The sequence below is a fragment of the Pieris brassicae genome, chromosome 11 (assembly GCF_905147105.1).
Source record: "Pieris brassicae chromosome 11, ilPieBrab1.1, whole genome shotgun sequence".
Lineage (NCBI taxonomy): Eukaryota > Metazoa > Arthropoda > Insecta > Lepidoptera > Pieridae > Pieris > Pieris brassicae.
This window is the reverse complement of record NC_059675.1, coordinates 8029671-8042641: the sequence shown is the minus strand read 5'-3', so window position 1 is coordinate 8042641 and position 12971 is coordinate 8029671. Positions and strand designations below refer to the sequence as shown.

At 32.5% G+C, this 12971-nt stretch overlaps 1 protein-coding gene across 5 annotated transcripts in view; it reads left to right on the top strand.

Annotated features, from left to right (window-relative positions):
- LOC123716137 (insulin-like receptor) overlaps nucleotides 1-12971 on the top strand; it is a 47378-nt gene that overhangs the window by 16238 nt on the left and 18169 nt on the right. For 4 of the 5 annotated variants that reach the window (XM_045671716.1, XM_045671715.1, XM_045671714.1 and 1 more), the window contains exons 3-10: nucleotides 5476-5650; nucleotides 6719-6830; nucleotides 7117-7248; nucleotides 7754-7895; nucleotides 8982-9160; nucleotides 9537-9683; nucleotides 10999-11158; nucleotides 12639-12780. In XM_045671716.1, coding sequence (XP_045527672.1) covers nucleotides 5476-5650; nucleotides 6719-6830; nucleotides 7117-7248; nucleotides 7754-7895; nucleotides 8982-9160; nucleotides 9537-9683; nucleotides 10999-11158; nucleotides 12639-12780 — 1189 coding nt within the window. Of the gene's footprint in view, nucleotides 1-5475; nucleotides 5651-6718; nucleotides 6831-7116; nucleotides 7249-7753; nucleotides 7896-8981; nucleotides 9161-9536; nucleotides 9684-10981; nucleotides 11159-12638; nucleotides 12781-12971 lie in introns of those variants that run through there. The other variant, XM_045671717.1, reaches the window with a different exon arrangement.

Genomic DNA, 12971 nt, shown 5'->3' with positions numbered 1-12971 from the left:
CTGACGCTAACTAATTTACTCTACGGAATTATTGAACTATATTATTATATTATCGTCTTTAATATTACAAGAATTTAACAATTTACTATTCTCTACCTTTAAGTAATATAAACTAGTATAAGTTACGTAGATGCAGCGAACAAACTATTAAACAAATGATAATGATGCAACCGTTTGAACAATCTACTGTAAATCTACACTTAAATTTATTTATGAAAACATAGGTTCATATACAGACGCGTAAAAACTTGAAAACAACTAAGTAATATGAAATAATAAAAATGGAACAAGTTATTTTTGCATTGCGTTATGAGTTTCTATAAAATAGTTTTAGTTTGAAAACAAGTTACGTGTGCTTATCGTCATAGCGCTTCTAGCGTTCTTTGAAAAAAAAATTACCGTTTAAAACCTGCCTAGAATGCTATTGCTGTTTTAATTCTAATTCGACGCTATTAATCTTATTGTAATCACCATCATTGCATGGTCTCAATTGTTTTCCTCGAATACTACTCGACATACAAAGATTCTAACAGTTTATTCAATGGAATAGAAACAAGAATGTTGACGCAAATAATTCAAGCTTTTGTAGTGATTTTTGTGACAAGGGATTTCAATTATCTCACATAAGTGCATTCGAATCCGATGTCATGTTGCTGTTGTGGTAGAACTGTTGCTTCGATAATGATTCTCAAATTGAAAATACCTTAGAAACAAAAGCCTTTATTTATAGTATTAAAGGTACAATTCCTTTTGTTTATCACATTGATAGAAGAATAAAAAAAAGAACACAGCAAATCTTCAATACAAGAAGAAATGTAGTCTAAATTTATACCCAAAAGCTTATCGGAAACGACATTTGACTAGTTTTCCATTGGGCATCAGAGCCAGTCTCTTTTTAAAATTGTGACCTGAATCTTCATAGTTTCTTTTCCGTATTATCGAATCAGCATTAGGTAATATAAGTCCGAATCCAGTAGTTTGAGTTTATAAATAATATTGTTACATATCTTATGTAATATTTTTTTTTAAATAAGGTTACCCTGACATATACTCTTGATACTTGTTAATTTGTAAGGATTACAACTAATGTTTTTTTATGATAATCGTCTACGTAGGCAACTTTTGTATATTATGAAAAATATATGTAAATAAATGCGATAGTCAACAACTTCAAACACATTTCCTTATGATATTAATTATTATTTATTAAATGATATTATCTTAATGGGATTCCTAATAGCTTTAATATAAAAATTAAGTTTATTATATTGTATCTTTTGACGTTAAAACTTTAAAGTATACCTATGAAGATGTGTATGTGCAAAGGAGATAATTTACATTTGTTACAATATACAATGTGAATGAACAGCTAACGAACGCACCATGTGAGCAAACCATTGATATCTTCATTCACATACCGGAAACATAAATCAACGTTGGCCTATAATAACAATGGTTCTCAAGACTTCTTAATTTTTTTTATTTTTTGTGTTTAGTTTTCTCTATTCTGTAGTTCTGCTGTTCGGATCTACTTAGATTGCTTGATTTTTATTGTATCTTTCACAAGAATTGGGATTTAATAGAATTCTCTAACGCTTACCGTTAATCGCAATTTTCGATACCTATAAAATTTATAAAGTAATAATATATAAAAAAAACGTTCTACAAACCTGTAAGTAATTAAAGCTTGGATCACTTGTTTATAGTTTATACTTATCGGACTTCCATACGCTGGCAACAGTGATCACGTTACAATTTTTTCTATTAACTCCGTTCAACAATTTCCTTTTTTAAAACAATAAATAAATTACGTGTGAAATTTATTATTAAATAATTCATATTGTCTTAATGCTAATTATCTTTCTTGATATAATAGCTAATATAAAATCCATTTCCGAAGGATATACGGCCGCAATTGCAAACAGAAGAGCAAAGCTAATGGATAGTCGCCAATAATACTAGACAAGTTCGTCTATTTGTAGTGAAAGTGTAACTCGGGAGGAGACGATAATGACAGTCTAACCCTTGTATCAATAGGCGAGACATCATATTTTCGTTGTTCTTAAGTAGTCTTGACTTGATGTAAAAAGATTTTTCTTTTATAGTTAAGATACACGAGCAGTGTTCAATAAATAATAGTAATTTGATACATTCTCATGGGAAGGAAATACTGGCTGGTGGCAGGCATATCCCAGACATTTAATATAATTCATATTAATAAAGCAATCGATTCTCTTTTGTTTTTAAAAAATAGCCTCCATTTGTTAGCGTCGCGTCGGATCGTGTTCTTATAATGATGAGAATTAGTACGGGATTACTACGGAGCTGGTAAATCGAGATTTGAGCAACATTAGGGCTCCTACATATTCTAGGGTTTCGCGTTGTTGTGCTATGTTCAAGCGAGGAAGAACTTCCATAAACGATGTCCCCCCACATCGGACGATTTATATCGGTAATGACTAAACAATTGATCAAGTTGTAAAGGATCAAGTAAAGTTGAAAATATTGTTCTAGTGGATCGTGTGTTATAGTTTGTTTTATAAGCCTAAGAAGTTATTATATTAAATAATTTAATTATAGTTTAAACCAGATCTTGACCGATTTTTGACTCGATTCATAACTATGGACGAAACATGACTTTACCGTTCCGGGTACTTTACCCGGAAACGTAAACCAAACAGCCCATAACTTGACAGACAACACAAGACTGTCATCTCAAAATATATCATAAATTAATATAAAAATAAATAAAAATTATTGAATAGTCAAGGGGTGGTAATTAAGTAATACCTATATTACTATTACGGGGACTTCTTTAGAACTTCTGACAGCTGTCGACTTAATTGAGTTAAATTAACTCCCATTCGGGCACTGTCTGTTTGTTTAATCATAACTATGTATGAAAGTGTGTAATTATCTTCGAAATGCCTTAATTTAAAACTTCAACATTTATTGACTTAGTATAATTTTGGCAACATATTAATATATTATCCACATTGACGTACAGTATAAAAACAAGTTAGTTTAAAAATGTTTTTTCTCATTTAATTAAAGACTTGCTAACTATAAATCTCCGCGAAAACGTGCAAAAACAAGATTTAATTGAGAGCGATTCATATGTAATGAACGGCTAATTTCGTCGAGAATACGTTTATCATTTTCTTATAATTGATTTAGTAACATTCATAAAATTATACTTTGGCACTCAGTTGTCTCATTGGACTTCTTATTCTCTACATCGACGCCATGGGAAATGTATCGCTGCGCTTGTGCTGCGCCGTTAGTACGCCAAGTGACGGCACACGCGCTACATTCGTCGAGACTTGATGTGAACGACGCAGCTCTATGAACGAATATTTAAGCTTCAAACCCTTTAAGTACGATAATACGTATACAATTCAAACAGAGAAAATATCATGGCATCATCATTTATAGTAGTTATTTGTCGCTAACAATTTTATAGGTGCTAGTGTTTTGTTCTTGAAATCTCCGCCGATTCATTATTAGTCGTAATGTATGTTCGACGTAAAAAACAATACGATAATGATCTTAAAACGTGATTTAACTGCTGTGAAACTTTAGTTTTTCTCTATATAACTAATAATTATAAGTGTTTTCTGGAAATCCAATAAAGTAAATGACGAATTACGTCATTACCACCTATATAGAGTACAATATCATTCCACGCTATTAATATCCGGTGTGCTTGAGACGCGGGGTCGGGGATAGGTTGTGGACGGAGGAGGGGGCTGCGCCCTTCGGTAGAGTTCATTTGCATTACAATGCACCCACTGCGCCTTGACGTACTATCCGAACAGCTCAATATTGTTATGTTCATTGCTTTCACAAATCTCGGCCGATTGACGCTGCATCTGACCGGTTTACATCAATTATATTCAAAAACATTTATATTTGTTTAACGATTGAAATGTTGGATAACAGAATCTTTAATTCCTTTCCTGACTGATCAAGTATTCATAAGGTAAAACATTAAACAACTACGCAGTGGTGTTCCCGTTTTGATGTTCACGATTCATTCATAACTATTCTGTGTCGCATTCTTTAACCTTGGCCCAAACTTTAACTCATTTATTTTCGAAATTCGAATTAGCAAACAATTCTTATTGTTTTATACTGAATATAAGTATACATTGAATTTGTATTTTGCATTTTATTTCATTTGCATATTAATATTCTAAATAAATCTGGTTTTGCCTTATATTACATAACATGTTCTTAATATTAAATACCTTGTCTGCAGATTTTTGCGCGTGCGTACTGAATGTTATGGGCGTTACTGCGTAGCCGCTATCGTAATGTAACAACGCAATTGCTTTCAACCTTCAGAACTTTAAATATATCCAATTAATAATGCTAAAATATTGTTCCCTTGTATACCTTTACAAATAGCAGCATTATATTCATTGTCTACGCAAATCGCACACTTAAGCATTGGAGTCAGTAGCTTGGAATGAATAATTATACATTTTAAAACAACATTCGTTTACCGCATAAAATTATAGAATATATAGTAATAATATATTCTTAGAATTATAGACAATATGATTATACATGTATAGTTCCTAAAAGAAGGTGCTTATGAAAATATAACGTTAAAGATAATATATATATGCGAGCGTTCTTTATTGTTTTGCACGAGGACTGGTTATTGAGTAGGTACCTACTTACGTAAGCCGAGTGTGTGGAGTCGTAAATTGTAGTACGGCGATAGTACTACGGCGTGACGTTACAATACAATTCTTGTGCAACTAGATTTACTATATTAAATATGCCAAATATACTAATTTTAGTGAAAACGGCCTTATTTTTTTTCATGAAATTACATTTACACAGTGTTGCATTAACATTTTATAAATTTTACAATTGTTTTTATTCGGTAACTTATGTTCTGGTCAAATAGTTTATAAAATAAAGATGCTTATTAAATTTGGACGCACTAACATGATTTAACACTTATATTTCTAAAATGTACTGTAACTAAGCCTTACCGTACAAGTAAATCTCCACAACATTCATATGTGGACATAGAAAGCCCGAGGGCGACCTCAGGGATGAAAGTCACAAGCTGAGGGCACTAGGCTTACAATCCTATATATTGTACTGGCCGAATTACATAATAAACAGTAATTTATAACGATCACTTCCATTCACAACGTTATCGTTCCATGTGGTATAGCTCTCTGGGAGATCTTCAATTACTAGTTAATCGAGCCTTGAGCAACAATAACAGATTAATTACAGGGAATTAAACTATTCTAGGTAGGAATTAGCTACATCAGCATGTATTTGTTGTAGGAAATCAATTAGATATATCATTGTCTCATATCCTGTTCTTAAAATTAAAAATATAATTGTAAGGGCTGTTAATGAAATCCGGACATTTTGTCTCCTATTTATACAGGTTATTTCTTACGGATTATTGTTAAAAGTATAACATAATTTGTTTTGTTTCAGTATGCCCTTCTATAGACATCCGCAATAATCCAGATCACATGCAGAAGCTGCAAGACTGCCGAGTGATTGAGGGTCACCTCAACATAGTTCTTATGGAGCGCGCCACGCCGCTATCTTTCGCAAATTACACATTTCCGAATCTACGGGAAGTCACCGGATACATATTGATATACAGGTAAACAAACTATGAAAGATCTAGTAATACAGGGCATATATTGTGTAAGATAATGTTTATCTTTCGAATACTATGTGTTCCCAGTTAAAGTATAAAAAATAAACAAATTAACCTCAAAACATTGCGATTACATTTATTAGATCGGATATATAAATATGCCTCATCATTATGAGAATGCGGTTATAATTACACGTTGTATCCTAAATTTGCCAATATTAATATCACACTGTAAACGAATGAGACTTATTTTGTTAACATCATTAGATACATTCTAAGCATTTATAAATTGTAATTGTTTTTGTTCGTTACACGTGCACGATAGTAGTGCTACCAATTCTCGGTATTTCAGTTGTATGTGCATTTTCAATGAAATATAAAACGTGTCCTTTTTGTGATGAATCGTAGATTTTCTATGTCTGCTTTCAGCACATGAAAATCGACCCCATTTATATTAATTTATGACTTCGCAATTGGATATTGGTCTCGGATATTAGGTATAGTGAAGCTAATATTACCCAGAAAATCTTAAAATATTTAATAATTTACTTGGGTCCCCACGAATTAATTATTACTGTTTGGGTTTGGTAGAGAGAAGAATACTTTGAATGTATAAAGAAAGTTGATAATGACACCAAAACAATCTGTCCCTTGTGTCCTCTATTGTCGCACTGTGGAAGTCTCTGCCTTAATTGCCTTCGTGATCATAGTAAATCTACCTTATCTGCCTTGTTAATCTTTTTTTGTCGCTAATAGCATTTCTAAATTTACTTGGCTTAACTTAGACTTGTAATTTATGTATTATTTATTGCACACATAGATAGACATACGTGCACAAACAGTGTTCGATCACTTGAACTGATGGTTGATAATTTCGCGCCAGGACAGGACTTTATTGCCTATAAAGTTTCTAAGAAGTAAAAATTGGATTGGGATTGAATATAGAAAGCGGCCGTAAACTACCAATTACATTGGTAATATTGCATTTTTATAGTAGAAATGTTGAAAAAAAACGTACAATTTGTCTCTCTCGTTGTCAGTACCTTCAGTAATAGTACCCTTTTGTTTCAGATTACGGGGTGTACGGAATCTTGGTGAACTGTTTCCTAATCTCGCCGTGATACGAGGCTTGCAGCTATTCAAGGACTATGCCCTCGTCATCTTTGATAATGAAGGTCTTGAGGTATATGATCCTCAATTGAACCGTCGCTTAATTGTTCTCTTATAATAATATCTAAATATTATTTAATTTTAATCGAAAATAATATTTGTTACTAAGCCATCCACGTAGAGCAGAAGTTTGTGGAATCAATAAACCGATTTATGAATTCTTCGAAAACTTTTTTATCTTTGGGTGATTGTATTATATGTGTAATTATATGTAATTTAGCAAGAAAAATATGTATTGTCTAAAGAGGCATTTATGTCGCAGACATTCTACATTTATTGTTCACTATTATGTTTTACAGTCTTTGGGCCTTCGTTCTCTTACTCGGATCGAAAGAGGAGCTGTCCGGATTCAGAATAATGATAGACTCTGCTACATAAACACTATTGATTGGTCAAAAATAGTGATCGACGGAAGTAATAATATTATCAGGGTAATTATCAAATTATATTAGTAGTGCAAACAGCACTATTATCATTATTCATTATCAAATTTAGAGACGTTATATGTAGCATAAATCTGGTCGGAAGTCATATTTTTACATTGAATTGGAAACTATATAACCTGTGATAAAACCATATATCGCGAGTCTCTCTCGCACAATAATGCGCCCAACGTAACTTGTTTGTACGGACCGTGGGATCACTTTGTTGTAAGTTCCGTTTCGATTACGTTATGCACGTACGCGGCATGTTATTCACACATCAATAATATACGAGGAATGCTGTTTTCTCGTAATACGTTATTGATATGAATCTATAGCCACTTCAATTTAATGTATCAACATGTTCTTAAAGATGATTTCCATTTTTATCAAGGAATGTTAAAAATTAAGGTAAAGATTGAATTGTTTTGAAATAAAAATTAATGTGCGTCGTTATGAAGTGAATGCTTTTTGTCGTGTTTTGTTTTTAATATTTAATAAACTTGTTTTGCAGTCGAACTACGACACTCGCCTGTGTGGACTTTGCCCCAACGCACAAAGTCGGTTAGAGGACCATAGGCAGCAACACTTGCAGTGTCCTGCAGATCCATCTGGCCATCTTCTCTGTTGGGATGAAAAATATTGTCAAAGGAGAGGTATAATTGAGCTTCGAAATATTATGACTCTTCAAAAACACTAAGTTACTGCATATTTTAGATACTTTACATTTAAATACACAAATATTTCTATCATCAATTCGTTCCTAGATGTCTGTGTGCCCTTTTTCGGATTTGGCATCTAAATCCCGCCATTTCTGACGGCACTGTGCCACTCTCTGCCATGTACCACCTGCTGTTTTCTTAATCTAGTCTATTCACCTTCTAAATTGTCTTGTATTAAGGATAAAATATTAACTCCACGATAAGTACAGTTATGTTATCATCATTCCTCCACACATGATTGAGTAGTGTTATGTTTTTTTGTGATAGCCATTTTATTCAACATCATGTTTTGTATCAGACACGGGCATTACAATCGTTGCCTTTTAATAAAATTTCTACGTATGTTCAAATGCTCAATAAAAATGTTGTCTTATGCCGACTTTTGTGAAGTTTATTATAAGTTACAAGCATTAGGGAACTTTTCGGTGAATATATTTGTAAAATCCGACGGCATGAATGTTAATGTAATTTGAATTATATTAGGTCACGTAGTCACGTTTCAATTCTTGTCCAGAGAATTTACTTTAAGTACTGTAAAGACAAATGCATCGTTTAACGATGTATATTAAAAGGAGTGGCGGAGAGTTTATTACCAGTCCTTCGCTTCCGTTTTACGCCTTTGATTTGAGAACTGACAGTAAATATAATATTAGAATCGTTTTCATTTATATTTCTTTTGTTAACGTTCTTAAGTTTACGTTGTTACCTAAACGAATAAACGATTTTGTATTTTTTGGAAATTTTAAATAACACCATATAAATCTTGCATTTAATTTGAATCTAATAATATTCATTTAAATGCGACCAAAATTAATTTTACTCTATCCTTAATACTATACCCAGACTTGCCGGAAGTTTGGATTGAAAAGCTTTAAGCAAGTAGTATTTCCGTATGGAGTGTGCTCTTTTACTTTCCAAGGCATTCTTCAGACTTCGAGCGCTCCTGTGCTAACTTTAAAATTGAAGAAACGAAACGGTTGAAGCGTTTGAGCGGTTTAAATAGTTTAATAATTCTTTCAGAGTGCCCAAGCTCTTGTGGAGAGCGGGCTTGCACAGAAAATGGTACCTGCTGCAACGTGACCTGTCTGGGCGGTTGTGATGGTCCCCAGCCAAGCGATTGTCACGTTTGTGCGAATTTTTCTTTTCGTTATGGTGCAGAACGAACCTGCGTGGAACGGTGTCCTGCAAACACTTATCAGGTATTTCTTATATTTCTAATTGCCTGTTTGAAATGTCAGGAAGATTTTTATAGGTGTCTTTGTATATGGTAAAGATTTGTCATCTTTCAGGAAGAGTGAATTTAAGACATGGTATTTATAATGAAAGAAATCATTTTCAAATATTTAATAGTGACTTTTTTAATGAAAACACACGTTTCCGTATATACTCCAGTAAATACATAAATTATGTAAAAGAGGCCATTAGTAAACTTAATAAATATTCCCGCGCCCCGTTATACAAGTGCTCGGTTTATCCAGTAATCAGTACTGGGTTTAATTCCTGAGTAATTAAATATTTCTGTTTGGATGCATATAGAAATGTTTCTTCGTAATGAACCATTATCTTGTTCAACAGTTGGCGCGACGTTGCGTATCAGAGGAAGAATGCCGGTCTATGCCAATACCACAAGCCATGGATGGTCGAAGCCAGCCAAATATCAAGGCGTACAAGATATTGGAAAACAACAAATGTGTTTACACGTGTCCCAGCGGGTATATGGAGGTAATAATACATCGTGAATCCGTTAAAATTTAAAAAAATCTCAATTTTACAAGGTAAGCCTTGTATATCATCTTATATCTACCTCAATGTTCTAGTATAGAGGAAACACTAAGCCCTATGCATAGTCTTTCTGTCCACGTCGTACGAATTTACAACTTATTTACCAATAATATTTTTTAGTTCTCGTAACGGAATATAACTAAAATTGTGGGCACTAAGCCTATAATATATATTATATCCCAGTAATTAACATATACAAGTAATGATTATACTATATGTAAGAGCTATCAATGATTTCCTTTGTGCTACCGGAGCAAACATAATACCCGCATGTCAAGAATGAGAAGTAGGTACTTATAAATAGTCACGACTATTATCGATAAACATTCCTTTAATAAATGTCTAGTCTATATGTAATATATTCTTGTATACAGTAACACGATTATTATACCTTTTCCATATTTTAGACGAGGAATTTCAAGTATATTTGCCTTTAATATATATATAAATATACATAAAATCATGAAAATTATCAAATATTTTAACAAATTTATGAATTCGCCCTGTAATCGATTTATTTATAGCGATGTAAAGTTCCCAAACCCCCCCCCCCCCCTTATTTAGCGTCATTATAGTTTATTGGGTATCAAATTAAATGCACTCCATGCAATGCATTAATGGTCAGTAATTTTAGTATTTGTTACTCCTTTTATGCCACTAGATGTGACCACGTGCACATAATAAAAACCTAAATAATTCATCATTAAGTCACAATGGTTTCCATTTAAGTATTTAAAACACGCGGCCTTGTATACGTTATAATTTAATACAATTTTTTATCTGTATTACATTACAATTTATCTGCACGATTATGAAAATGATTAAAAGATTTATTGTGTATAAATATTATGATACTATTTTTTAGGGAAGTTACATCCATAATAATTGTAGGCAATAAAAGTTCTTCTTTCTTTACAAACATTAATTTAATGATTTTAAGAAAAGGATTAATTAGATCCTTAATTCCGTAATTATGTTCTAATGAAAAGCATTGTACTTTTGCTCATTTAAATAATTTATGAGATAGTAGAATGAAATAATATTTTATTTACCCGTAAAATAGCAATCTGTTTTCGAGATACGTTCTTACTCTTTATTACTAATTAGCATTTTATGAATAATAAAATTTTCCTTACAATAATTCAATGTATTTATTAAATAAAAAAAATTAAACAACTCCAAGGGCAGATCTTCCTATAATACCGAAGAATATTGCTTTATTCTCAAATATAATATAGAGATGTCGTGGTGTCAGACAGGGGAGCCGCACAATTCACTATGTAAGCCGTGTCCTGTCACTGGATGTAAACAGGACTGCGAAGGAGGGAAAATTGATAGCGTCGCATCAGCTGAGAAGTTTCGCGGCTGTACCCACATACGAGGTGGCCTGGAGATCGCGTTACGGGCCAGTGGAGGTAGGATATAGTTATATAAATTTGCGTAAGTTAAGTAGTTTTTACGTGTCGAACTCAAAGCGGTAGCCAAAAAAAATCATGTTACTATGGACGCTAGTCCGATCCGATTTATGTTTAGTAGAACGAAAAACCTTGAATTTCCCTACAAGTATGCTAATGGAATAAAGTGTCTCAACATTGAGTTTGTTTGGCGATATTTATTCAGTGGATTACGTAAATAGAAAAAAAATGTATAAATTCAATGATTGGCGTCTAGATGCCACAATGAGTCAAGAAAATGTCTATCACATATTTTCGTAGCTTATTTGTAGTTGTGGACACATGAGAGTCCTACATAGTACAGTGTATGATATTATCAAAATTAAAACAGCATCTTTAAGATTATATTGCCTATTAAATTGTTAAAGGGTTATACTTGTGCAACGTTGCACTTTGTTCATTGCATTGGGTGAACACTTTGTATATGGGACACAAAGTAAATAAATTATATATATATATATATATATATAATTTGACTCAAATGCATTTAAAATGGCGCCCCCCCCGTCCTATATACGGATTGATATACATTGCCAAACCACTCGCCTTGGTCTTATGTACTATGTGAATTTAATACAAACAAAAATAATTGGACGTCATTTTATAACCACTGTATATGCAATTGTATTTTTATTAGTTCTTGACGATTCCGCTAGAATTGAACAGCACTGTTGATGTGCAGAGTATACGTTTGGCAACAATGTAATAAAGGAATGCGATAGTTCTGATTGTTTATAGTGAGACTTCGATTTATCTTCTTCCTGTCGCGGTAACACAGTGAACTTTGCCTTGTCTATTTAATTTAAACATATAAAAAATACAGACTTTCAATAAGTAACACCATTGCACGTAATACTCGTCGTCCGTCAATATTATAGAATGTCCTCCACAAGTGTAGTGCGCGATATTCTTGACAAATTGACGGGAAACCACCACAAAAATCAGATACGGTATTGAAAATAAAATTGTTTGTTCTTTACAAAATAATGAAGTATTTAAGCTGAAGTGGACAAGTTTAGCAACAACAATATCTAACAAAGCAATGATGTCAATTATACGATATATAATTGACGTCATTACTTTGTATAATATATGAGATATACGGCGACGCGATATGGGCGTGTGTATGTGGATCAAAATTAGTACCAGTTTGAACATAAATTGAATATTGATAAATAAAGGGTATCTTTTATTATGAACTCATCATAAAATTATTTTTTACGGTTATAAAGCAATATATACAAAGATATAAAGACAAATACTATTGGAACACATGGACTAAACTGATTTAAATTAGGAAGACGCCGAAACCGAAATGGGATATATATTTATATAATCATTACATTTAACTATGATTTGTGATAATTTTAAAAGTAACTTCATTCAAAGTTTTTTAAGATGTTTGTATAATCCGTATACTTTTAATTGCATTTTACTGCAGGTAATACAATGGCGGTATTGGAAAACGCTCTTGGCGCGATTCGCGAGATTGACGGGGCGTTAAGAGTAGTGCGCTCTTATCCACTCGTATCGCTCATGTTCCTCAAGAATCTAGAACGAATTGGCAGAAGTATCACCGACAAGTGAGTGTAATGTCAACGATACCCTTTATACTCACTCTACAAGAAAACAAACGTAACTAAAAATTATACAAGTTTAACTAGTATATTAATGAACGCTCTTTATACAAGTGTGATTTTGTTTAGTTATTTATATATACAAAATAACGTGTTCATTTTGGCTTAAGCTGTTTTTTATTTTCTATATTCGAATA